Source organism: Mytilus trossulus, chromosome 4 (genome assembly GCF_036588685.1).
Source record: "Mytilus trossulus isolate FHL-02 chromosome 4, PNRI_Mtr1.1.1.hap1, whole genome shotgun sequence".
Classification (NCBI taxonomy): domain Eukaryota; kingdom Metazoa; phylum Mollusca; class Bivalvia; order Mytilida; family Mytilidae; genus Mytilus; species Mytilus trossulus.
In genome coordinates, this window is record NC_086376.1 from 85,882,196 (window position 1) to 85,909,678 (window position 27,483).

The following is a 27,483-nucleotide window of genomic DNA, read 5'->3' on the forward strand; positions in this document are numbered from 1 at the left end:
TTTTATACCCCCGCTTTAAAAAAAGGGGGGGTATACTGTTTTACCTCTGTCTGTCAGTCCGTCCGTCAGTCCGTCCCATGAATATTTTTCGTCGCATTTTTCTCAGGAACTACAATACAAGGATTTCTGAAATTTGGTTTCAGGGTTTATATAAGTCAGCTATACCGTGTGATGCGTTTTCAGATTGATCACTTGACAACTTCCTGTTTACCGACACTTGTATGATTTTACACATGATAGCCAAGTTGAAAATTTTCGTCACACTTTTCTCAGGAACTACAATACAAGGATTTCTGAAATTTGGTTTAAGGATTTATATAAGTCAGCTATACTGTGTGATGCGTTTTCAGATTCATCACTCGACAACTTCCTGTTTACCGAACACTTGCATATTTTTACACTATTTATTTTTTCGTCGCATTTTTCTCAGGAACTACAATACAAGGATTTCTGAAATTTGGTTTCAGGGTTTATATAAGTCAGCTATACCGTGTGATGCGTTTTCAGATTGATCACTTGACAACTTCCTGTTTACCGACACTTGTATGATTTTACACATGATAGCCAAGTTGAAAATTTTCGTCACACTTTTCTCAGGAACTACAATACAAGGATTTCTGAAATTTGGTTTAAGGATTTATATAAGTCAGCTATACTGTGTGATGCGTTTTCAGATTCATCACTCGACAACTTCCTGTTTACCGAACACTTGCATATTTTTACACTATTTATTTTTTCGTCGCATTTTTCTCAGGAACTACAATACAAGAATTTCTGAAATTTGGTTTCAGGGTTTATCTAAGTCAGCTATACCGTGTGATGCGTTTTCAGATTGATCACTTGACAACTTCCTGTTTACCGAACACTTGTATGATTTTACACATGATAGCCAAGTTGAAAATTTTCGTCACACTTTTCTCAGGAACTACAATACAAGGATTTCTGAAATTTGGTTTTAGGATTTATATAAGTCAGCTATACCGTGTGATGCGTTTTCAGATTCATCACTCGACAACTTCCTGTTTACCGAACACTTGCATATTTTTACACTATTTATATTATCCACTTGCGGCGGGGGTATCATCAGTGAGCAGTAGCTCGCAGTTTCACTTGTTCTACTTTCATTTTCATTAACATGATTAGTAACAAGTTTACTCTTGTTTTTAAACTATTTTACAGTAACATCAAGTGAAAATAATGGTTTCTTAAAACACCAAAGATATATGTTTATGACTCAGAAATCATCTTTTGTGTAATTAAATGAAGGTTTCTAAGAGAGGATTGTTTGCTTTTATACTGCTGTAAATATTTTTTGCATCCATTTATTAATGCTATCCTGATTGATTCTGTTCAGCCTAAATGATCTTGAATTTGGCAAAGCAACTTTATTTTATCAAATATTGTTTCATCTCATCTCATTCTACAACTTAGTATCAAGATCACAAAAATAGCAACACAATGTTAAACCATATTGACTCTCCTGAACAATGATATATACTTTATGAAGCATACTTAAATCATTTTGTTCATTAAAAATTTGTAATTAAAAAACCAGTAATACTAAAAATGTAGTTTTTATCATTGAATTTGATCATAATAGAAAATTGGTAAAACTTTTTTTGTGGTGTTGATCTTTTACAATTTCATCATATTGTAAGTGTGCCTTTTTTTTTTATATTTCAGAAACAGAAAAGAGATGATGCACCACCTCGTATGTATTCATTAGTAAAGTCAGCTTTTAATGAAATATTATTGTATAGTAAAAGTACTATATTCTACCTTTTTTTACCAACAGAATCAAAAATTGTAGAAATTTATATTGAAAGTGATCAGATGAGCAGTTTTCTGAACTAAAAAACTAATTTGAAAGAATTTTTTCTTTAAGATGAAGAACAGCAATAAAAATATGTTTCTTTGCTGATTGTGTGATTTCTGCTGTTCATGTACTGATTTTGTATCAAGGAGGTATACCCCCTACAATCAGCTTTTAATGAAATATTATTGTATAGTAAAAGTACTATATTCTACCTTTTTTTACCAACAGAATCAAAATTTGTAGAAATTTATATTGAAAGTGATCAGATAAGCAGTTTTCTGAACTAAAAAGCTGATTTGAAAGAATTTTTTTCTTTAAGATGAAGAACAGCAATAAAAATATGTTTCTGTGCTGATTGTGTGATTTTTGCTGTTCATGTACTGATTTTGTATCAAGGAGGTATTCCCCCTATAGTTTTTTTTCTATTATGTAACAACTTGGCTTAGGCGCCAATGGTATTTCTGTAATGTTGTTTTAATAAGAATAATATAATTTAGCGCCTAGGAATGTAGAAAAGAAACAACCAGTACCAAAACCTACTGGTATGGGTATGCCTGCTATAGGAATGGGAGACATACTCAATATAAAAGACAGACTCAAAAAAGTCACAGTTCCCCAAAAAGAACCAGACAAGAAAGAACCAAAGCAGTACACAGATCATAACGAACTTCAAGCTAAATTTAATTTCTTTAAAAACAAAGAAAGAGAAGGTAAGGGAAAACATTTCATTACTTGTTGCTTCTATATTGATGTTTTATATTAGTTTTAAGGTATTAATTCAGCATAACATCACAGCTTGATTAATGTTGTTTGTAAAGTAGTAAAGCTAAAGATGGACAAATAGTAAGATATTTTTGGGGTCATGAAATACTTCACAATAGTACATCCTTTGTTATGGGAAATATATAGACCACTAAAGTTTTTTGTTCTTTTGCACTTGCGTCGATTGTTTGAATAGTAGAATTAGCTAGGATGTGTTTTTCATGCACAAGACCTAATTTTTGGCTAAATTTTTGCTGGCTTTTATTTAAATTGGCAACATGACGAACATCATATATATTTGTTGAAGTTATTATTTTTTATAATCAGACTGCTAGAATAATCTATGTTTAGAATATTTTTTTCTTAGAACATATTTAGGATATTTAGGATATGCAAGCTTTTTTTGTTATATGTTTAGGTCCACCTACACGTAAGTCTATTCACACCTTTTCTTTGTTATAGTTTATTTTATTGTGAACCAAATGAAACATTTCCACAGAGTCATCTCCTCTTGGTCAAGATGTTTAAACTTTGGTCATCAGTTCTATTCATTTGGTTCACAATATTGTTCTTGAACAAAGCATTTGACCTGCAATTAAAACACCATTAAATAACAACCTGCTTTCATCACCAGCACCCAATATAGAAACCTTAATTGAAATAAAAGACCAAATGCTGCTCAATTTTCAAGTTGATATTTATGGTAATTCAAACTTTAGGAAAATAACACTGCATGCATATGCTTGTAGTATCGTTTCACTTAAACAATTGATTGCAATTCCTCAAATTGCTGCTATCCATAAAGTACTTAAAGAGCAATTTTTCAAGCTTTAGGTTAAACTATGCCAATAAGAACCTTAAACTATAGAAATAAAACTGGGGCCTATATTGTCTGAAGGGAGACGTTTTAAATTGAAAAGTTAAATGATAACTCTGGCGAATTATAAACTAACTTTTAATCTAGCTTTGATTTTAACACAGACAAAATACCAAAATTTACAAATACTTATTCTCAGCTGTAAATCATTGCGGCACATGAAAATTTGAAATACAATGTACCATCATGTTTCAAGTTTTTTTTTTAGCAATAATCACATCCATAATGTAATCTATTAGATTAGATAGCATCATATTACTATAATGTTAAAAAGCCCTGGGGAGAACGCTGCTCAATTATTTCAAAATGATTGTTAATTCAAAAACCTTTTCTCATTTGATTGAAAATAAAAAGTTTTCTTATCCCTTCTTTCCACTGTAAATAGAAAATGTGTTCTGACCTCAAATTAATAATCCACAGAATTGAAAGTTGCAATTTGAATACTTACACACGTCAGGTTGTCACAGATGAGTTATCTAACTATCTGTGTCCTTTTAACATTAATATAAAACATTCTGAAGAGATCCCACAAAAGTGTTACTGATTTTTATACGACCGCAAATTTCACGTTGGCGTCGTCGTCGTCGTCGTCGTCGTCCGAATACTTTTAGTTTTCGCACTCTAACTTTAGTAAAAGTGAATAGAAATCTATGAAATTCTAACACAAGGTTTATGACCATAAAAGGAAGGCTGGTATTGATTTTGGGAGTTTTGGTCCCAACATTTTAGGAATTAGGGGCCAAAAAGGGCCCAAATAAGCATTTTCTTGGTTTTCGCACTATAACTTTAGTTAAAGTTAATAGAAATCTATGAAATTTTGACACAAGGTTTATGACCACAAAAGAAAGGTTGGGATTGATTTTGGGAGTTTTGGTTTCAACAGTTTAGGAATTAGGGGCCAAAAAAGGGCCCAAATAAGCATTATTCTTGGTTTTTGCACAATAACTTTAGTTAAAGTAAATAGAAATCAATGAAATTTAAACACAATGTTTATGACCACAAAAGGAAGGTTGGTATTGATTTTGGGGGTTTCGGTCCCAACAGTTTAGGAATTAGGGGCCAAAAAGGACCCAAATAAGCATTTTTCTTGGTTTTCGCACCATAGCGTTAGTATAAGTAAATAGAAATCTATGAAATTTAAACACAAGGTTTATGACTATTAAAGGAAGGTTGGTATTGATTTTGGGAGTTTTGGTCCCAACAGTTAAGGAAAAAGGGGCCCAAAGGGTCCAAAATTAAATTTTGTTTGATTTCATCAAAATTGAATAATTGGGGTTCTTTAATATGCCGAATCTAACTGTGTATGTAGATTCTTAATTTTTGGTCCTGTTTTCAAATTGGTCTACATTAAGGTCCAAAGGGTCCAAAATTAAACTTAGTTTGATTTTAACAAAAATTGAAACCTTTGGGTTCTTTGATATGCTGTATCTAAAAATGTACTTAGATTTTTGATTATTGGCCCAGTTTTCAAGTTGGCCCAAATCGAGGTCCAAAATTAAACATTGTTTGATTTCATCAAAAATTGAATAATTGGGGTTCTTTGATATGCCAAATCTAAATGTGTATGTAGATTCTTAATTTTTGGTCCAGTTTTAAAATTGGTTTAAATTAAAGTGCAAAGGGTCCAAAATTAAACTAAGTTTGATTTTAACAAAAATTAAATTCTTGGCCTCTTTAATATGCTGAATCTAAACATGTACTTAGATTTTTGATTATGGGCCCAGTTTTCAAGTTGTTCCAAATCAGGATCTAAAATTATTATATTAAGTATTGTGCAATAGCAAGTCTTTTCAATTGCACAGTATTGTGCAATGGCAAGAAATATCTAATTTCACAATATTGTGAAATAGCAAATTTTTTTTTAATTAAGAGTTATCTTTCTTTGTCCAGTATAGTAAGCAAGAAATATCTGCAATAATTTTTTTTAATTGGAGTTATCTTTCTTTGTCCAGAATCAACTTAAATCTTTGTTATATACAATATACAATGTATATTCACTTTTTACTACCAACTGATAAATTTAAATAATCTTTACCATTCAGTGATAACAAGCAGTTTTTTTACATCTTAATATTTTATGATGTATTTAAATGAGTAGTAATTGTTGCAAACTCCATTAGAATATTTTAATTGAAATTAGTTTTGGAATAAGGGAAAGGGGGATGTGATTAAAAAATTGGGTTCAATTTTTCTCATTTGAAATTTCATAAATAAAAAGAAAATTTCTTCAAACATTTTTTTGAGAGGATTAATATTCAACAGCATAGTGAATTGCTCTAAGAGAAAACAAAAATTTTAAGTTCATTTGAATACATTCATTCTGTGTCAGAAACCTATGCTGTGTCAACTATTTAATCACAATCCAAATTTAGAGCGGAATCCAGCTTGAATGTTGTGTCCATACTTGCCCCAACCGTTCAGGGTTCAACCTCTGCGGTCGTATAAAGCTACGCCCTGCGGAGCATCTGTTTTTTTTTATCATTTTCTTTATTGAACATTTCCATTATATACACATTTTCCTGCTAGAATAGTCATTCACACTTTGGGTTCCCAGTTTTTGTGGAATTTCTTGGGTTAAGCTTAACAACATATTTTTAACTGTTCAAGAAAATACAAATTTTCAGAAAGTTTATATACACAATTTTGATAAAACTTTAGAATTGAAAGTAGGTTAAAAAAATTAATTCATTCCACAAAAGTTGATACCAACAATTATGCATCTATATTAAATTGAACAAATTCTTAGGAAGATTACTTCCATTCTATCAGACAAAAATAGAATGATACATTAGAAATGGCACAAAAAGTGAATTCCTTGATCTAAACCTACAAAATGATTAATTTTTTTTTTTAAACCTGAAGAAAAGGTAAATATTTTCAATTGTAGATTTAAGTTTGGTTCAATGGGTTCTTTATTGTATGTAGAATGATAAGAAACAGTAAATTGAATTGCAAATATAAAAAAGAAGATGTGGTATGATTGCCAATGAGACAACTATCCACATAAGACCAAAATGACACAGACATTAACAATTATAAGTCACTGTATGGCCTTCAACAATGAGCAAAGCCCATACCGCATAGTCAGCTATAAAAGTCCCCGATAAGACAATGTAAAACAATTCAAACGAGAAAACTAACGGCCTTATTTATGTAAGAAAATGAACGAAAAAAAACAAATAAGTAACACATAAACAAACGACAACCACTGAATTACAGGCTCCTGACTTGGGACAGGCACATACATAAATAATGTGGCGGGGTTAAACTCGTTAGCGGGATCCCAACCCTCCCCTAACCTGGGACAGTGGTATAACAGTACAACATAAGAACGAACTATCAAAAATCAGTTGAAAAAGGCTTAACTCATCAGATAGACAAAAAATACAAGTGGACTTGGCCGGGTACTTAAATTGGATTTGAGTTTGAAATTTAAAATTTTTTGTCATTACATGAACTAATTTCCATACATGCAAATTACTCTATTTTAAGAAGCTGGTGTTGAAGTTTTTTTCTGTAATTGTAATTTGATACTTTGCATTGTGAGTTACAGATAAATTGTTAAAAAACTATACCTTTTGTATTCAAAATCATGCAGAAAAAGAACATCTCCCGGTTATGCAAGATAGAATTTTTCTAGCTACTAAAAAATATAATTTCTATTCTACATCCCCCCTTTCCACCCCTCCAACAAACTTGAGAAGAAAAAAAACCAACAGAAAATAGAAATTTAAGATACTATAGCACAGCCCTTTATCATTATTTGTACCAAACATCTGATAATGTTTCAACACGTTAGAAGTTTACCTTCTTGAATTATCTTTCAATTAACATACTTGCAGCTGCATTTTGTAAGTACTAAATTTAAAAAAAACTTTAGCATTAGAGAATATAAACTGATTATCTTTATATTTTGTTTGTTCAGTATATTACCACCCACGTAGAAAAGTGCATTCTTAAACATGTAGTAAGTTACTGGATTACTCCCCCTTATCTGTACCTATTAGCACTGTATTAGATATAGAATGTAGAAGTATGAAGGGGTATGTGATGGCTATAGGACATGTAAATGTCAGAGATAAATAGATGTATAAAGGTGGAGTGCTTTGTATAAATAAGGCATGATTATATAGAAATTTTCACAGTTTGTTGTTTTCACAAGAAATGTTTCCTTTTGTAGATACTGTATTCTCAGAATTTACACATGTAAATCTATAACGACAGTATGTTGGATAAAAAAAAGTTGTTTGTGCACTAAAATAGAATTTTCCATCAAGTTTTGCTTATTGCAATGTCCATTCTGTGGTATTTTTTGCGTTAAACTAGCACAATTATTTCTTAATTTATAGCGCTTTAAACTTTTACATTTCAGTTTGCTTAGTATTTTGTGTAATTCCAGATATTTTGAAAAACAATCTTAGTTAAAAAAAAACTCTGAAATACTTTAATTTTAAAAGCTTTTTTAATTTTGTAGTGTTTTTGCAATTTAAAATGATTGGAGTTTGCAACAAACATCCCTTAAATGAATCACTATGCATTTTATTTGGTGTCCTTTTAAACTCTTGTAAGGAGAACCGTTAAACCATTTGAAACAATGGTCATCATTGTGTTGGAGCCATTAAGCTTTAATTTTACTGACAATTTTTCTATCTCATGCGAATAAAACAAGCTGCCAGCAAACTGTATGTGAAATATTATGCACTGTGTTAAGGGCATACGATACAGTTACAGGGGAGGTAATGACGTTGCTAAAGTAAAATGTTATTTTCCCGACGTCAAACTGTGACATATCGGGAAAAGATGCATTTTTCGACTTATTTTTATCATTCAAACTGATTTAATTTGAAAACGAGTTCATGGACCCCTATTTTTCAAAACAGCAATTTGTTTCATTTTGCAGGGAGATTATGTGACCCAAATTTTATAAAACTGTAAATAGAGGATTTTTTTTAATTTTGATAAACATGCAGCAAAAAATGACGTATTTTCCTCAATTCATAAACATTTGATAAATATGAGTTATTTCTGAATAAAAAATGCCTAATTTTTTTTAGATACTTATAAAATACAGAAATTACCGATTATTTAACAAAAAACAATTTGTATTTATCTTTTATAACCAAAAAGTTATGTCTTTCTTTCGAAAAAGAAATTACGGCCACAAATCTGAATATTGAGCAAATATACAAAATTTCGACCTCATTTTACTCAAAAAGTAGCACATGAAGGTATATTTTTCATTTCATATTTGATTTAATCAGGTAAAAAATAGCCTATATGCAAATTTTCACGAACTTGTAAATACAGGATCAAAACTGTATCGTATGCCCTTAAAAGAGCTGTTCTTGTAAAGCAACAAACTGAATATGATATATAATGACAGATATAGGCTTTGTAAGATGAAATGTTAGAAGAGGCAGACTGTGATTTAGGAATTTGCCTTTAGATGGTGTTGTATAGATATTTATATTATTGGCGAATTGTTTGATTATATGCTTTGTAGGAGTATGAGTATTGTGTCACCTATGATAATAAAAGTGAGATTGTTTTGTCAAATTAGTGTCTAATTCCTCCCTTGAAAAATGATACTTTCAAAAATAGATGGAAGTCCCATGGAACCAGGTTGCTTGAACGTTACATGTGGGCGTTGAGATCAAGATACATGTAAATACCCTAGTGTGACGATGAGTTGTTATTGTCTAACTTGCTAACTTACCATGTGCCGCATAATAATCAAAATAAATAGTTTTTATTTGTATTTTGATTAACAAATTCAGTTTTAATTGCATGAAAGCTATCCAAAATAAAATTGTGGCTTGTGATCTTAAAAGTATATTAAGGTTTACAAATTAACAAATATTTATAGCTATGTATTATCAGATTTAATCAATCTTTTATTGTTTTAAAACAGTCAAAAAGCAATCCACTGAGGTTATGCAGGTTTCAAACAATGAATTTAGTGTCTCTTAAATTTTGTCATTGGTATTTTGTTTACAGACAGTAGTAGTGACAGTGATGAAGCTAAGAAACCATTAAAACCAAGTCTTAATAAACCTTTACCAGTGAAACCTTCAGATGTTCCAAGTGGCCGCTTTCCCAAACCGGTTGCTAAGAAGAGACCGAATGTTCCACTTAAACCTGCACGTGTTTCGGATGAGCAAAATGACTCTTCACCAAATTTTTTAAGTCAGGTAAAGTTAAAACATGTAAATAAACCAGCGGAAACTGTAGAAAAAGAAGTTGCAAGCAATATTCCTTTACAACAACCAAAGAGAGAGCCTTCACCTTTAAAATTTGGAAGGAGTTCTGAGTCATCAGACAAGAATGCCTTACAAAATCATACTGGACCAAGTTTTATGGCTCAGAAGAATTCACAACCACCAGGAAGAAATTTTCCTCCGACTCGTCCAGTACCAAATGCCAGACCGACAGAAAAGAAGTCCTTCCTGCATGCCTACCTGGACAAGAATCCAGAAGTCTCAAACCAGAGGATTCCACCAAAACTGGTACCTAAACTGGTAGCTTTCTATGTCTGTGTATTCTGTTGCATGACTGGTGAAACTGGATTATCTAGATCTGTAGCATGTTGTCATTAATCCTTAGCTCTTGTCTATGTATTTTTCAGAGATTTATTTCCAGCCTTGTACCTTGAAATGAATATTGACAGATTTCTCCAAAACATGTCTATTGTTCATGTCAGTCAGAAAAAAAGACTATATATCTCATTCTACATGTTGGTTCCACTTCTAATTAATAGCGTAGACAAGCATTAAAATTCTATAAAATTGGGCAATGTGTCAAATTCATGTGAATACAAAATATTAAAATTTTTCAATCTCAAAATTTAGATATGTGGTTATTTGGTGTTTATTTTTCAACATTTGACTTACACTATTTGAAACCAATGGGCTTTTCTCAACTACTGGGTTTATTTGGACTAAGATTGATTTTAACCAGTTATATTACAAGTGGAATCATCTGTCGCATAAATAATTTTCTCTTATTTTCAGAATGTTTGACCTTAAACACTTCCAGATTTCCTATCATAAGCCTGAATAGAAATTTAACTTTCACATTCTATCCTATACTGCATGAATTATAATGAATGCTGTTGTACTTTAATAGCTTTAGCTAAAGGTGCCAAGCCAGATATTACTCCTAAACCTGTTGGTTTCGGTTTTAAGAAATCCATACCAGCGAAAGATGACAAAGTAAACTCCCCTGTATCACCCACAATTCCAGGTGAAAGGTCATTACCCCAATCTAGGGTGAGTATTTACCAATACATAATGGTACTTTGTAGTTTTTTTCGTCTATAATTTCTTTTTAAGATAAATAACCTAACAGTATGGGTATCACTTACTTTTGATAGATTTATTTTCCTGGATTAAGGGCATACGATACAGTTTTGATCCTGTATTTACAAGTTCATGAAAATTTGCATATAGGCTATTTTTTACCTGATTAAATCAAATATGTAATAAAAAATATACCTTCATGTGCTACTTTTTGAGTAAAATGAGGTCGAAATTTTGTATATTTGCTCAAAATTCAGATTTGTGGCCGTAATTTCTTTTTCGAAAGAAAGACATAATTTTTTGTTATAAATGATAAACACAAATTGTTTTTTTGTTAAATAATCGGTAATTTCTGTATTTGATAAATATCCTAACAAAATATGCAATTTTTTATTCAGAAATAACTCATATTTATCAAATGTTCATGAATTGAGGAAAAACGCCATTTTTTACTGCATGTTTATGGAAATTAAAAAAAATCCTCTATTTACAGTGTTATAAAATTTGGGTCACATAATCTCCCTACAAAATGAAACAAAATGCCGTTTTGAAAAATAGGGGTCCATGAACTTGTTTTCAAATTAAATCAGTTTGAATGATAAAAATCAGTCGAAAAATGCATCTTTTCCCGATATCTCGCTGTTTGACGTCGCGAAAATAACAAATTACGTTAGCAACGACATTACCTTCCCTGTAACTGTATCGTATGCCCTTAAGGAAAACTTACATAGATATAGGAAGATGTGATGTGAGTGCCAATGAGACAACTCTCCATCCAATAATGTATGTTTACATTTATATTCAAGGTTTTGCAGAAGTCTGCATACAAGTTTATAGAAAATTTGTTATTTGTTTAACATAATTTTCTTGGTATCACGAAAGTCATTGAAAAGTGGTGTCCAACGAATAATATTGAATCCCCAGTATTCGTCATAATCTTTAATAATCAATATCTAATTAAGCTACAAGGTTCAAGACTTTGTCCAATAATGATTACTGTAAACCAACTTATTTTCGCGGATACTTTATTTCGCGTTTTACCCTTTGTAAACTATTTCGCAGCTATTTAATTTTGCGATTTTGTAATTTCTGGATATAGTTAATTTAGGAAAGATCTAAGTTTTACATATTCGCGACAATTTATATACACGTTAATTTTCTAGTCGTGAAAGTCGCGAAAATAAATCGCTCACGAAAATAAGTTGGTTTACAGTATATTTCTTCTGAATTTGTCAATTTCCAAGTTGATAGATTTTTAATTCTTTTAATGAAGACTTAGTATTGGTTTAAGAAAACAGATTAAGACCTTGACTTTATGTAATATATGCTGAAATTAAGGTACATATTAGCTTGTAGTGTATAGACTGGGAACTGAATAACTAGCATGTGTTCTGTAGTAATAATAATTATACACATATAACATGTATGATATTCAAATTAGTGATTTTGGTTGTGTAAAACTAAATGTATGAGATATCATAGATCTGTTTATTTAAAAAATCACATGATCAATTTGAAAAAATTGCTTGAATCATCCATAAGGGTCTATCTCTAAAAAAAGTATGCTATAAAACATGGTCTAACTAATTTAATACCTGAACAAACACATTTGGCATAGATGTTCATACTTTCATCATTTAATTGAAATTAATTTATCAATTTATCAAAAAGCTGTATCAAAAAGCTGTATTGTTCTTCCATAGGCTCAAATGTTTCCAAAAAGACATTTTTTTGGTAAGATTTCAGTCTCAGGAAGACAATACCTGATACACTTTGTTTAGTTTATCATGACAATTAGGACCACATCTTTCATAAAACATTGGCAGTTGCAAATTTAAAGGCTTTATGTACAATTTAAACTTAAACAATATAAGCCCTTCGCTATTAAAAGATTCTAATCTATGCACAAAAAGAATGACCCAAAATTGATACTCATAGAATTACGTTGTTCAAATTAAGAAATTTGCATTTAATAAAACAACAATGAAACTATTTGATACTTTCATTTCTATAAAGTTAACTGCATCTTTTCCGTCAAACAATAAATGATATTTTGTCAAAAACTGCTTTCTGCTTCTTTTTCATTCCCACAAATTCCTCTTTCCAATTTTGAAATCATCACTTTTTTTTGAAAAATCTGGTCTAGGAGCATTCAGTGGCAATTGTTAGAATGGTAGAGCCTTAGACCCTGTTTACACTGGCAACGAAATTGAAACGATCTTTATTTGAATCGATCTTAAAAAGACCAGTTCGCGTTTACATTGCACAAGCAAGATCAATCGAGATTGCTTATTTAATCAAGTACGTTTACACTACAACATAAAAAGAACCGGTCTGACCTTTATTTTCCCATCTAAATATAACAAACACCTGAAAAAAAATCAATTGCGATTGATCTAAGCGTTTACACCAAAAGAGATCAATTCAAATAAGTTTGATATTTCTATAATCACCTCTAGAGGTAGGCTTTTTAAGTCCAATTAAAGATCGATCTTACCCGTTTACACTGGACCAAAGATCGACCTTTTTGTCAGTGTAAACAGGGTCTAAGATGCATGATTACAGATATCATGTTCTTCAGTCAATAAATTTAATAACCGATGATGATTGTTCTGAGATGACCATGTTGACATTGACTGACAATAATCTAGACTAAAACTAATTCACAGACAAACTTGTGGAAAATTTCCAGTTTCATTTTAACAATCATTATTCTAAAGCTATACAAATTGAAACTGTATCTAACAAATGTTTATGTCTTAACTAATATTTCTATACCTTTTTCCAAATCTTAGAGTAACAATAATAACCATATCACTATCAGATGTTATGAATAATATGCACAGTGATTGAAACAGGCTCATTGGAGCCTCTAGTTTGAAAGTAATACAATCAAGCATTTAATTAAATTTTGACTGAAAAAAGATAATCATTATTCCAATGACTGAAATATGTTGTTTTAGAGTTGTACACATTTATTCTATTAAAGTAATTACATTGAGAAAATCATCACATTAATTTCTCAGTCTTTAGTATATATATATGCATTTAGATTTGAAGCTTAGGGTTTTTTTTCGCTTTTTTTATAAATTTTAATGCTGTTTATTTCAAATAGCATGTAAAGTCTGTCACCATATTTGTTTATTGTCACAACATATTATTGAGGTGAAAATTTTTTTTTTTATAGAAAAGATATATTTTAAAAGCTATTATTTAGGTGTAAGTGATTTATAAAAATGATATATGGTATATCAGAAAGCATTATTCAGGTGAAATTTATTTATAGAAATAGAAAGCTATTACATGTTCATTGTATTTAAATGAAAGTTATTTATGGAAATGCTATATTTCAGAAATCTAGTGATTCCTTGCCACCTGTGCCACCACCAGTCAAAGAAATCCCATCCCAACATCGAGATCTGCCTCCACCTCCATCCAATGCCACACCTGGTCTTCCACCACCCAGGGGAAAAGATGGTTATACAAAGGTATGCTTTCTATTTTATTTATAATAGGTACTTGCTTCACTTGCTTCACTTATGGAGCAGGAACTCCTAACCATCCAGAGGAGCTGAGTTATCTCCCTGCTTTATGTGAGAATTGGGTTACTTTTTATATTTTTCTGTTAGGGATTTAGAATGTCTGTGATGTCTGTACAAGACATGATATTTCTTATGTATCCTTTGTCCTTAAACCCACTGATTTGTCATTTTGATTTTCAGTCCATGCTTAGAACTACTTTTGTATATGGAAAATGCTATCACATATGTACCAATACAATCATTTGGGAGGGGGAGTTAGATTTCATAGGGGATAAATCAAAGTGCAGCAGATTCATTTTGTTAACTTATACAAATGAAATCAATGAAAATTGAATATCATAACATAATCCCAAAATTGATAATTACTCAACAGTATTTATAGCAAGGCTAACTGGCTAAGGCAAGATGAGGGTATACTAATTGAGCTCATACAGCCACTTGAATATGTGCAGTGAAACAAAGGAAAACTACAGAAAATTCAGGTGGATTTGAAAAGATAATATTCTGTCATATTGTTTTGTTTTTTTCCTTAGTTCATTTCACATCATCATTTTCTCTAGATGATAAATATTTATTGCATTATTTGGCTTTTGATTACTGATATCTTGGCTCATTTGACAAATGGGGCATTTGAAATGAATATTACAACTGCTGAGCTTGTTTTCACTATTAGTTGATATATTATGTTGTTATAGATGATATTAAATATGGCTTTCTATTTTAAGCCATATGAAGTTTAGACATGTTTTAGATAGAATGATCAATAACTACTGTGAATTGTTATCATTTATTATTTTTATAGGTCAGTGTAAACGATGCAGAGGAAAACAATAATGAAGATGATGACCAAGAAATTTATGATGATGCCATATCAGTAAGTCTTTTGTTTCTGTTCAAAACTTTTTGTGATTCAAAACTTTTAAAACATTGTTTATACAATGCCAATATAAAGTTTAAAGGCTAGTTTTAGCACACAAGTTGTAATATTCTGTTGGTTTAGTTTTCATTGGTGTGTAAGCCAGAGAGAACCACCAACCTTCAATGAAAAACTGGCTATCCTAGTAAATTTAAATAAAGATTGGAATGAAAGGTGCTTGCCATGTGCAGGGTTTGAACTTGCAACGTCAGTGTTGTTAGGCTAGTGTCAGATACAATAGATGAACTATATAAACAACTCAGCCATAGAGGTCCCTGTTGAAAAAAGATGTATAAACTATATTTACTGGAACAACATAGGAAAACAATGAAGTCACTTTATGAAATATGAGGACGACAGAAGGTTAATTTTAAAAAAGTGTATGCCTTTTAATTGTAATTATTTGTATTTTATAGTTTGAAGATCCGTTGTTGAAAGAGAGATGGTATTTTGGAGAGATAGACAGAATGGTTGGAAACGATAAATTAAAGAAAGTGGGAACAGTGAGTAATTTAGTATTAAATTTTTTTGTTAAATGAGCAGCATGCTCCACTTAAAAGTTGATTTTTAACTGGATTTTTTTACAAAAATGTTGGTTATTGATTTTGGGGGGATGTATGCAGGGCGGCCGGGCAGTCGGGCGGTTGGTTGAGTGGGCAGCAACCAAATGTTGTCTGTGCATTAACTCATGAACTGTTCAACCAAAGCTTTTAAAATTTTAATATGTTGTTACTGACAACAAAATGAAGGTTAAGTTTAATAATGACGATTTTTACTTTTACTGTTCAGGAGTTATCGTTCTAGAAAGATTGAAAAATGGCGCTTCTAGTTGTGTTCGTGCATTTACTCATGAACTGTTCAACCAATGCTTCTCAAATTTTAATATGTTGTTACTGATGACAAAATGGAGGTCAAGTTAAATAATGACGAATTTGACTTTTACCATTAAGGAGTTATGGTTCTTGAAAGATTGAAAAATGACATTTCCATTCATGTTGTATTGCATTTACTCATGAACCATTCAACCTATAAGCTTTTCAAATTTTGATATGTTGATACTGATGATAAAATGGAGGTCAAATTTGATACTGAAGAAATTCACTTTCACTGTTCATCAGTTATGATTCTTGTGATATAGCCAGGTCACAAATACATGTTGATAGACAAGTTTGCTGTCATTGTGACAGCCTCTTGTTTAAAATTTTGATCCTTATTGTCAATTAAAAGATATATCATATAAGAAGATGTGGTATGAGTGCCAGTGAAACAACTCTAAGTCTAAATTTGTAAAAGTGAACCACTATAGGTCAAAGTAAGGCCTTCAACATGGAGCCTTGGCTCACACCAAACAGCAAGCTAAACTATTCCTTATATCTTGTAAAGCATGCTTTTTTATTATAAATCGTGTTCATTTGTACCTCAATTGCATAATACAACAGTTAAATCAGATCTTGCAATGCCCCACTCCATCCATCTGAAAGACTTGGGTAAAAATCTTTCTTTTTGACTTCCATGAAAGTGAATAATTTAACATCTGATTTTCAGCTTGATAATGCTGAGAATGTATATAACAATGTTGTAATTCTTTCTTTTAGAATGGATCTTTCTTGTTGAATGTATTTACATACATGCATATAACAGTGTTGTAATTCTATTTTTAGAATGGATCTTTCTTGTTACGTAAAAGTACAAAAGGTGGAAATAACCAGCCCTATACATTGATGGTTTTATATAATGACCATATATATAATCTCAAGATAAGAGAAAGAAATGATGGTAGGATGGCTATAGGAGAAGAAAAACCTGATGAAATGGTAGGTTGATATGATAATTCTTCTCCTCTCTTCAAACGTTTGTGTGTAGATTTTAAACACATTACATGTATTAAACCTTCATCTAATGCTTAGTTGGAGGTTAATATAACATAGCTCAAATGCTATAATAACATGTTTAGTTTTGTTTACTGTATATAGTTAAAGAATACTGTGGATTCATTTATTTTCTTTATTTTCTTATTTGATAACTATTTATCATCTTGGATATCAATTTCAATGGATTGAGGAAAAAACAAATTTTCAAAGATATTTGATTTCATGATTTTGTCAAAGTCTGCATACATTCCTACAGAAAACTGGTATTTAGTTTAACATTTAAATCCATGGTTTAAACTTTAACCCATGAAATCCATGAAAATATGCTTCAAAACATATTTATGAATGGCCAGTAGGTGACCTCAATTTGAGAATTCATCTTGAGATAAAGTAGAATCTCCTTCACGCATAGCTTTTGATGGGTTTGACATTTTAAATTTCTGTTTGGTTCAGATTTTATATTGGCTTTCAAGATAAATTTTAGAGCATGTCTTTAATGTACAAAAAATTAATTGAGCATAATGGCAACATCTTTTTAGAAACAATTTTTACTGTGCATGCTCACAAATTGAAACCAAATTGTATATTTCTAATTTATTTGGCTTTAAGCATTATTAAAGAGACATTGTTAGTTGAAATTAATTCTATGTAATTACTTTTATTTCCAGTCATTTATGACAGTAGAAAATTTAATCAAACACCACCAGTCCAATGACGTCATTCTGGTTCACAAAGACGGCAAACAAGACACTACGATGCTGATCAGATCTCCGATGAAATGATAATTTTTGATGCATTCACAGACTGGTCATATTGTAAAACTTAAATCATTTTTGAATAGAAATGGCTGATAATGTGTTTGATTTTCTGTTTGAGATGAAGCATTGTTTTCGGCTAGAGCTACAGCTGCCATAGAACTCACATGGAAAGAATATTGTTAGTTTTACCAATGTTTTCAAGCTAAATCTACAATCTATCAACATTTTATTTCAAGCTTCTACGTCATGCATGATTGAGCAGTATCAAATGAAAAAGTTGTTAACAAGTTTAATACTTTGTAGAATACTAAATCTATTATTTATCAGTTTGATATGTTTATCATCACGAGTACCCTGAAAGTACTTCTGGGCAGATAATGAATTAAGGGAATACACAAAACATTTTAAAAGAAATTTAATCATTTCCCAGTAAAAAGAATGTTTTAATGTCATTTCAAAATTAGAAAATAAGCAAAGAACAATATTTAACCATAAAAAAAAGTAGAAAATTGTTTGGATATTTGGTTCTTATTATTTCCATGGTTTTATTTTGGCACTTTTTGTTGGGTGCATTTCATAGAACATATGACAAACGATCTACACAAGTATTTATAAACATAATTTGCAAAGTGTCTACATGTCTTGTCTAGTGATAAATAATATAAAATCTGTGATAATAACACGAGGTGGTTGCCATTGGGTATATATCAGGGTGCCACATATGTAATGTGAAAACATTACAATAATCTCAAGCATGCTTGTTCTTATGTGTTCATGCTCCGTATATTGTATAATGTATTACTATCCATTTAGTGATGATTTATGGATGTGAAAAATGTATTTAGACTGTCTTAGGATATAAAAGTTTATCTGGATTATGTATACTGTAGAGAATTTTTATTGATCATTCTATGTTATTTTATAATACACCTATTTTTAAAATGTGCATATTTATGATTTTATTATTGTGTGTGTTAAATATACATATTTCATTGAACTTTGCTAGATTCTGCCTTGAAAAAAGCATTATGATGCCTCTCATAATTGAGTATTATGTTTGTTTCGTTTTTACTCCCCTCTGTAAATATAATGAAAAATGGTTATGATATAGCTTGCAGACAATATTATATGTAATTAAATTTTCAAGGTAAAACCTGTCACATGACCATGTTCTCAAGTCAGGAACCTGGCTAGTGCTTGTCTTATGTTATATCGTAATGTTTTTATTCATTAGGGAGTTTCGTGTTCAGATCAGATCTTTTATAATCTCTTTGAAATATTTTTGCTGCTTTTCTAAAATAGACAAAACTCAGACTTTGACATATTCTAATGACATTTGCAATTGTTGTAAAGTGTATATTAATAATTTAAAATCTTTTGCTTTTTTTGTATTACCAGGTTGCTGTCTCACTGATGCATAGCCAACATCTCCTTCCAATCATGTAAAATATGATTGGATAGATTTTTTTCTGACATATATTAACAAAGAAATAATAAGGATTTTTACACACCTGCATATAATTTCCTAATAACTAAACTTTAAGATTGAACAGATTTTTTAATTTTTACTTGCTCTTTTCCATGGATTTTTTCAACAAGGAATAAAGATGCTAAATTTTTTATAAAGTTTTAAAGGTGTCATTTTATTGAAAGGTGAAAGTTGTTACTAGGGCATTCAAAACTGTACTCAAGATTGTCCTTAAAAGTTTACAAATAAAAGATTATAATATGCTTAAACTTTGGTTTAAAGTTTGTAAGAATTTAAGCGATTTATAAAATTTTATTTTGCTAGTTTTTTTTATTTTACATTCCAGATGAAATATAATAATATATCATTCCTAACTGAATTCCATTTTTGCATTACATTTGAACTGTATTTCTTTCAGTGATAAATTTATAGATATCAGTACTAGAAATGTTATAAGTTTATACAAAATATATGAAAATCAAATAGATTTTACATTACAGCTATAATCTTATATGTATTCATCAATAATTAAGCAACTAGTACCATAAGTTTTTTTTTGTTTTTTTTTAACTTTATCAAGAATTTTAAGAATATTTCAAAGATTTTATCTTGATCATTGAAATACATGGAAAACAAAGCACCTCTCAAAAATTTCCCACATTATTTATCAGGATTTCCAAGCCCTGTAATAAAAATAGCAGTGAAATTGAAAGAGAATGAATGTAGTCAGTCAAGATATATCATGTTAAAAGTGACCATAAACTGAATATACTGACCATGTCTTAGTGTATGTTTCAAAACACTGATTTTGTAAAATTTTGTTTATTTGTTATGTTATGCAGGGTTTTATTTTGATCCAGCATCATATTTTGTTTACTGTTACATTTGTTGTTAGCTCTTTTAAAAAAGTTGTCATTGTACTTAGGCAGGTGGAGATTCAGTTAGGTAGGGGCTTTCCCCAAGCCCAAGAGAAAAAAATGAAAATGAATGTCAGATTATTACCAAAATGTCTTTAGTTGCTTATAAACATATTTACACTTTTGGTATATTTAGCTGAATTTTGTCTCCAAATGACCTTAGATTGCCTACGAATAACCTTTTAACGTCAAGCAACAATCACTTTTTTATTGTGACGCCAATTTTTTTGAATTGTTATGTCAAAGTTTATGGGAACCTGTGTGATTCTACGTAATGGCAGACAAATTTGCATACAAGTGTAAATAAGTCTATATTCAAAGTAACTCCAATGACATAATATCCTGGATCTGCACCGGTAGGTTATTTTATTTATCAATAATTATTTTATTGCCTTTATATTTTTCAGAATACAATGCTAAGGATGTTGTCTGTTACTGTTTTGTAAAAGGAAAATAACAAAAATTGCTCAGTTTACTACATATTTTTTTAGTGTGTATGTGTTTCAGTTTGGTCTATACTTTGAAGCCAAATTAAAAGAAATCATGGTCTGTGAGAAATTTAGCATAATACTGTTAGTGAACATTGTAAGTTTTACCATTTTATTTAATAAACCTTTTTAAAAGATATTGAATAATTATAAAACATAAATGATTATATTGCAGGGTTGATTTTCACAAGAAGGTGTGTCAAAATTGACATGTCACAAACTTAATTTATGAATACATTCCTAGTACAAGAATATCTAAACATACAATGTGATGTGGGACTCAAAACTTTTGAATACCGTGAAGAATGTAAATAAAATTTGTATTATTATCATGTCTTGTCATCAGGGATTCCTTATTACAATTTTTGCGATGCCACCCGTTTTAACAATAACTAGTTCATAACATTCCTTTAAAAGTGTTTACACGTACTAATTAAACCGACTTTTTAAAAGACCACATGATATTCAGAACAAATTTTAGATGCAGTGCTGTCAACTAGACAGGTTCTATTATATTTGTGTTGTAAATTTTGACAAAAATCAGGTGGTGATAATTCTAAATGTCTAATTTAATGTTTTTGTTTGAAGCTCTCCAAACAAGGGATCATCTCATTTTTTCGTATTTTAAGGTGGTACCCAACACTTTAACTAAAATTAGTTTGGCTCGTTTAATTTTCATTAAATTTTGTCTAAGTATTTACTTTGACCCTTTAACAAAAATATAAAAATTTCAAAAACTTTGAACCAACCGTTTTGTCAGAAAAATTACACTGGTTATATAGCAGTTTGACAAACTACAATTTTGATCATTGAGAAGCTTTTAAAATATTCCTTTTACCGCACAACGTCATTAAAACATTTAGATGACTTTACAGAGTTATCTCCCTGTAGTGTTAGGTACCACCTTAAGTGATATAAATGAAAAATTAGAAATGTCTTTACAAAAATACTTTACACAAACTAAATTCAGATATATATAAGAGAAAATGTCTTTACCTTTGAAAAATACTTAAACTATATTTTGCCATTATGAATGAATTGCTGAATTTTAACAATATGTAAGAACAAGAATAACAATTTGAACAAATCTTATAACTTATTAATTTTACTCCATTTATATTCCATAATAGACAACTTAGTCTCTTGTAGAATAAGTAAAGTAGTATTTTTATTAGTAAAGCTTATGCATATATATTCTTGCACTTCCTGTGTATACATGTGTATGTATTTATTGATTTTAAAGTATTGAAATGTTGTTTACAATTTTTACAATTTCTGTATGATTTTTGCGGCGTTTTGCATTTGCACCGATTTTTTCTTTCATTTGCGCCAATTTTTTTTTTCATTTGCGCCAATTTTTTTACAGGTAAATTACAGGTGAAATGATACAAGAAGATGTGGTATGAGTGCCAACGAGACAACTCTCCATCCCAGTAATGTTATTTTCATTTATCATTAAAGACCTCTTCCGTTAGCCAGTTGTACATATGTTATGAATTGTCAATCATAACATGCATATAACTGTTATCTCCTGTTTTAAATCAAGAAGTAAAAACCTAAGATAAAAGCACTTTGTTTATACGAAAATGACGAATTAAAAATATATGTCGTCATTCAAATCCATAGAAACGGAATACATTCAAATCATAAATCTGTTTTTGCCGAGTATGTTTAGTAGGCAACACATCTAATATATTCCTTTCTTATGATTTCGTCTCTTCTATATTTGGGGTAATTGTCGATAAAGAAGGCCATCTTTTCTTTGCCTGGCATATGTACTAGTGGGGACATTTCTAGAGTTCGCATTTTCTCACAAGAGAGCTATTAAACCAAGAGTTCCACATGGTGAAGTTGAAATCATCCCTTCGTTAGTTTTATGGAAGCCATCACGAATTGGTTGACCGTTATGGAATGTGTACTTGTACGTTGTCTACGAATGTATGAAATTTGTCATCAGAAGGAGCGGAGCATCAGACAATGTCAAATGTGAAGCAGTCATCGATTTCATTAAGGGAAAGGAATGGTAACCCGAAACATTGGGATAGCCATTTACCAATTGCAATGTCACTTGATTTGTCTTTATACTCTGTGCTCGGCCAATGTAAAAGTATGAACTTACCTGTAACTTACCTGTAAATCCAATTAGGAAAAAATATAAAATTGGCGCAAATGAAAAAATGAAATCGGCGCAAATGAAAGAATGAAGATTTTCAAAATCGGCGCAAATGTCATACGCCCGATTTTTGGTATCCTGATCAATAACAGAATGTTGAATCCTATTTACACAAGGAATAACATAGCACATAGTTTGATTCAACTGATCAGAAAATTTTAACCAATTGTTGAGAATAACCATATATAGTCACGTCAATATATTAAGTGCAAAGTGATAAATTAAAGCATACATACAATCCTTTAATATTTGAATTCCAAAAGTCTTTTTATGAATGTGATAATTAAGATATTTTCACATATATTTTGATCTCAATAGAAACCAATGTCACAAAAGCAAAGTAATCCTACATTCTTATGTAGGTTGTCAACAATTAGGTTTAGTATGAAAACATCAATAACCTTGTCAAACTAGCATGGATTTTACAAAAAAAAATTCAATAAGTTTTGTTATGATCAAATGCCAGATCAAACATTTTTTGTTTCTTTCATTTTCCATATATTACTGATAAATGGACTTATAGTGTTATTTGACATCTAGTAATTAGAGACAGTTTGGTGTTTTTAAAGTTTTAAGCATCAATAATTTTGTCAAAACTTCATAGAATTTTTAATGACAAATATTATAGATTTTAGCTAAAACACATTCCAATAAATAATTATTGTTACAAAAATGATTATGTATTTTAAAGTGATTTTATTATTCATGTTATATATATATATGTATATTTACAATGTATTTTAAACCATTCACATAGTATATTTTGAATTAAATAAAAAAATCAATTAAATGGCTTATCAATCAGTACTTTATATTGATGTTGATCTAAAAAAAGTTCCAAATAGTTTTTCAGTCATAATCAGTTCATGAAGGGTGTGCCGTTAAATTACAAACTTTTGCACACCCACAGCTGAGGATTTTTGACATTTCTATATTTGTTTTTGTTTTCATGGACATCCTTATTTAACTTGTCTGACTTGAATTTATAGATAAAATTATTATTTGCATACACATAAGATTACAGCAGCCATTCCATTCACCAAGTAAAGGTAATCTTTTGTTTATGTATCTATTAAAAACAGACTCAAACACAAAGACTTATTGCCACAGACCACCATTTATTCCTCTATCAGTTCTTAATGTTTTGTATCATTAAAAAAATTGCACCATGCACTTTTGTCAAATTTTGTGTGTGTGTAATGTATAGTGCTAGTCCAAATTTATATCCAAAATTCAGATAGATTGAAGCCATCACTTTTACAAATTTAGCCAATACACATCCATACCCCTATTGACAAGTCAAGAGATGTTCCAACCAGATCAGGAGCAGGGCGTAGCTTAATATGACCGCAGAGGTTGAACCCTGAACGGTTGGGGCAAGTATGGACACAACATTCAAGCTGGATTCAGCTCTAAATTTGGATTGTGATTTAATAGTTGACACAGCATAGGTTTCTGACACAGAATGAATGTGTTCTAATGAACTTAAACTTTTGTTTTCTCTTAGAGCAATTCACTATGCTGTTGAATATTAATCCTCTCAAAAAAATGTTTGAAGAAATTTTCTTTTTATTTATGAAATTTCAAATGAGAAAAATTGAACCCAATTTTTAATCACATCCCTCTTTCCCTTATTCCAAAACTAATCTCAATTAAAATATTCTAATGGAGTTTGCAACAATAACTACTCATTTAAATACATCATAAAATATTAAGATGTAAAAAAACTGCTTGTTATCACTGAATGGTAAAGATTATTTAAATTTATCAGTTGGTAGTAAAAAGTGAATATACATTGTATATTGTATATAACAAAGATTTAAGTTGATTCTGGACAAAGAAAGATAACTGTAAGTAAAAAAAATTCTTGCAATAAGATATTTCTTGCTTCCTATTCTGGACAAAGAAAGATAACTCTAATTAAAAAAAAATTTGCTATTTCACAATATTGTGAAATTAGATATTTCTTGCCATTGCACAATACTGTGCAATTGAAAAGACTTGCTATTGCACAATACTTAATATAATAATTTTAGATCCTAATTTGGACCAACTTGAAAACTGGGCCCATAATCAAAAATCTAAGTACATGTTTAGATTCAGCATATCAAAGAGGCCCAAGAATTTAATTTTTGTTAAAATCAAACTTAGTTTAATTTTGGACCCTTTGGACCTTAATGTAGCCCAATTTGAAAACGGGACCAAAAATGAAGAATCTACATACACAGTTAGATTTGGCATTTCAAAGAACCCCATTTATTCAATTTTTGATGAAATCAAATAAAGTTTAATTTTGGACCCAGATTTGGACCAACTTGAAAACTGGGCCAATAATCAAGAATCTAAGTACATTTTTAGATTCAACATATCAAAGAACCCAACCGATTCATTTTTTGTCAAAATCAAACTAAGTTTAATTTTGGACCCTTTGGACCTTAATGTAGACCAATTTGAAAACATGACCAAAAGTTAAGAATCTACATACACAGTTAGATTCGGCATATCAAAGAACCCCAATTATTCAATTTTGATGAAATCAAACAAAGTTTAATTTTGGACCCTTTGGGCCCCTTTTTCCTAAACTGTTGGGACCAAAACTCCCAAAATCAATACCAACCTTCCTTTAATGGTCATAAACCTTGTGTTTAAATTTCATAGATTTCTATTTACTTATACTAACGTTATGGTGCGAAAACCAAGAAAAATGCTTATTTGGGTCCCTTTTTGGCCCCTAATTCCTAAACTGTTGGGACCTAAACTCCCAAAATCAATACCAATCTTCCTTTTGTGGTCATAAACATTGTGTTTAAATTTCATTGATTTCTATTTACTTAAACTAAAGTTATTGTGCAAAAACCAAGAATAATGCTTATTTGGGCCCTTTTTTGGCCCCTAATTCCTAAACTGTTGAAACCAAAACTCCCAAAATCAATCCTAACCTTTCTTTTGTGGTCATAAACCTTGTGTCAAAATTTCATAGATTTCTATTAACTTAAACTAAAGTTATAGTGCGAAAACCAAGAAAATGCTTATTTGGGCCCTTTTTGGCCCCTAATTCCTAAAATGTTGGAACCAAAACTCCCAAAATCAATACCAGCCTTCCTTTTATGGTCATAAACCTTGTGTTAAAATTTCATAGATTTCTATACACTTTTACTAAAGTTAGAGTGCGAAAACTAAAAGTATTTGGACGATGACGACGACACCAACGTGATAGCAATATACGACGAAATTTTTTCAAAATTTGCAGTCGTAAAAAAACTGTAAAAATGACCTTTTTGCACTTGGCCTATTTACTCATTCCATTCAGTTTAAATACAACCTCCAAAAATTTATTTCACCTCTCTTCTTTCATTTCCACCCAAAACAATCAAAAGGGAAAGAAAAAAATTAAGGAACCTCATTTGTGGACAACGATAAGCGGGGTCATTAATTATGGTCTTGGACCTTATCATTGAACAATAAGCTATGAAAAAGAGGGTAAGGTCAAATAAAACCTGCCAAACAAACATCTACACCTTACAATTATTCCAAAAAAACAAAATATAGTTGACCTAAAAACTTAAACTTGATCACTGATACATAAAATGATGTTGATGTCAAATTAAATGATGTCTAATGAACAAGTAGACCTTTCAAGATTCTTGGTTCAAGGACCAAGGAAATTTAACAGACAGAAACTTCATAGCAACACATATATCTGTATACAAGATTTAAAGCATAAACCTCTTTTACCTCCTGAAATCATAAGTTTGATACAAAAAGTTTATATCTACACTGCCACTGTCTGGTTATTATCCCGTCTTTTATTTACAGGCAAGACAAAATCATATAGATCAGTTTCCAATACATGTACATACAAGCAAACATATAACAAAGGCAATGGTGAAGGTTGCTTTCTAAATAGTTATATCTCTTCTTTCTTTAAGTGGAATCATGTAAAAAAAAAACTCATAGAACTACACCATCCAGTGTTAAACAAAAATGTTATATATCTAACAACCAAATGAACAAACAGAGATTGTAAACAAGATTCTTTCTGAAAAATGGTAGAAATTTCTAAACCGGATTCACAGAATGCACTGTAAACCAAATTTCTGTGATTGACATTGTATTTGTCCTTAGAAAAATGTGACGAAATGTTCAATTTGGCTGTTCATGATTAAAACTATGTAAGTGTTGGGTTCAAAGGAAGTTGTTGAGTTACGAATCTGAAAATGCAACACACTCTATAGCTGACCCCTATAAACCCTGAAATAAAATTTCAGTAATGCAGCTTCCTGAGAAAGATGAGATGAAAAGCATTCATGGGACAGACAGATGGACTGACAGTTGAATTGACAGATAGACTGACAAACAAACAAACAGAGGTAAAACAGTTTACCCCCACTTGTTTTAAAGAGGGAATATAAAAAGTCAGCGTCTGCATTGCAGTCTTTGCAAACTGCATATGCACTTGCTTAAATATGTAAAGATTTCCATTCCATTATTGGTTGGTCTCGGTCTTAACAAAGATTAAACTGATCAACAAAAACACTGCTTGTTTATCAACATTTTATTACATGTTATCAATCAATACAAAAATATTGTAAAAACA

General features: G+C 30.4%; 1 protein-coding gene across 6 annotated transcripts in view; it reads left to right on the top strand.

The window, feature by feature from the left end:
• Positions 1-23,221, top strand: part of LOC134716211 (B-cell linker protein-like) — a 56,263-nt gene extending 33,042 nt beyond the window's left edge. For 4 of the 6 annotated variants that reach the window (XM_063579058.1, XM_063579062.1, XM_063579059.1 and 1 more), the window contains 8 exons: positions 1,684-1,711; positions 2,314-2,526; positions 9,453-9,973; positions 14,107-14,241; positions 15,098-15,169; positions 15,628-15,714; positions 16,873-17,025; positions 17,751-23,221. In XM_063579058.1, coding sequence (XP_063435128.1) covers positions 1,684-1,711; positions 2,314-2,526; positions 9,453-9,973; positions 14,107-14,241; positions 15,098-15,169; positions 15,628-15,714; positions 16,873-17,025; positions 17,751-17,864 — 1,323 coding nt within the window. In that variant the 3' untranslated portion in view covers positions 17,865-23,221. Of the gene's footprint in view, positions 1-1,683; positions 1,712-2,313; positions 2,527-9,452; positions 9,974-10,580; positions 10,724-14,106; positions 14,242-15,097; positions 15,170-15,627; positions 15,715-16,872; positions 17,026-17,750 lie in introns of all 6 variants that reach the window. The other 2 variants (XM_063579061.1, XM_063579063.1) reach the window with 2 other exon arrangements.
• The last annotated feature ends 4,262 nt before the right edge of the window (positions 23,222-27,483 follow it).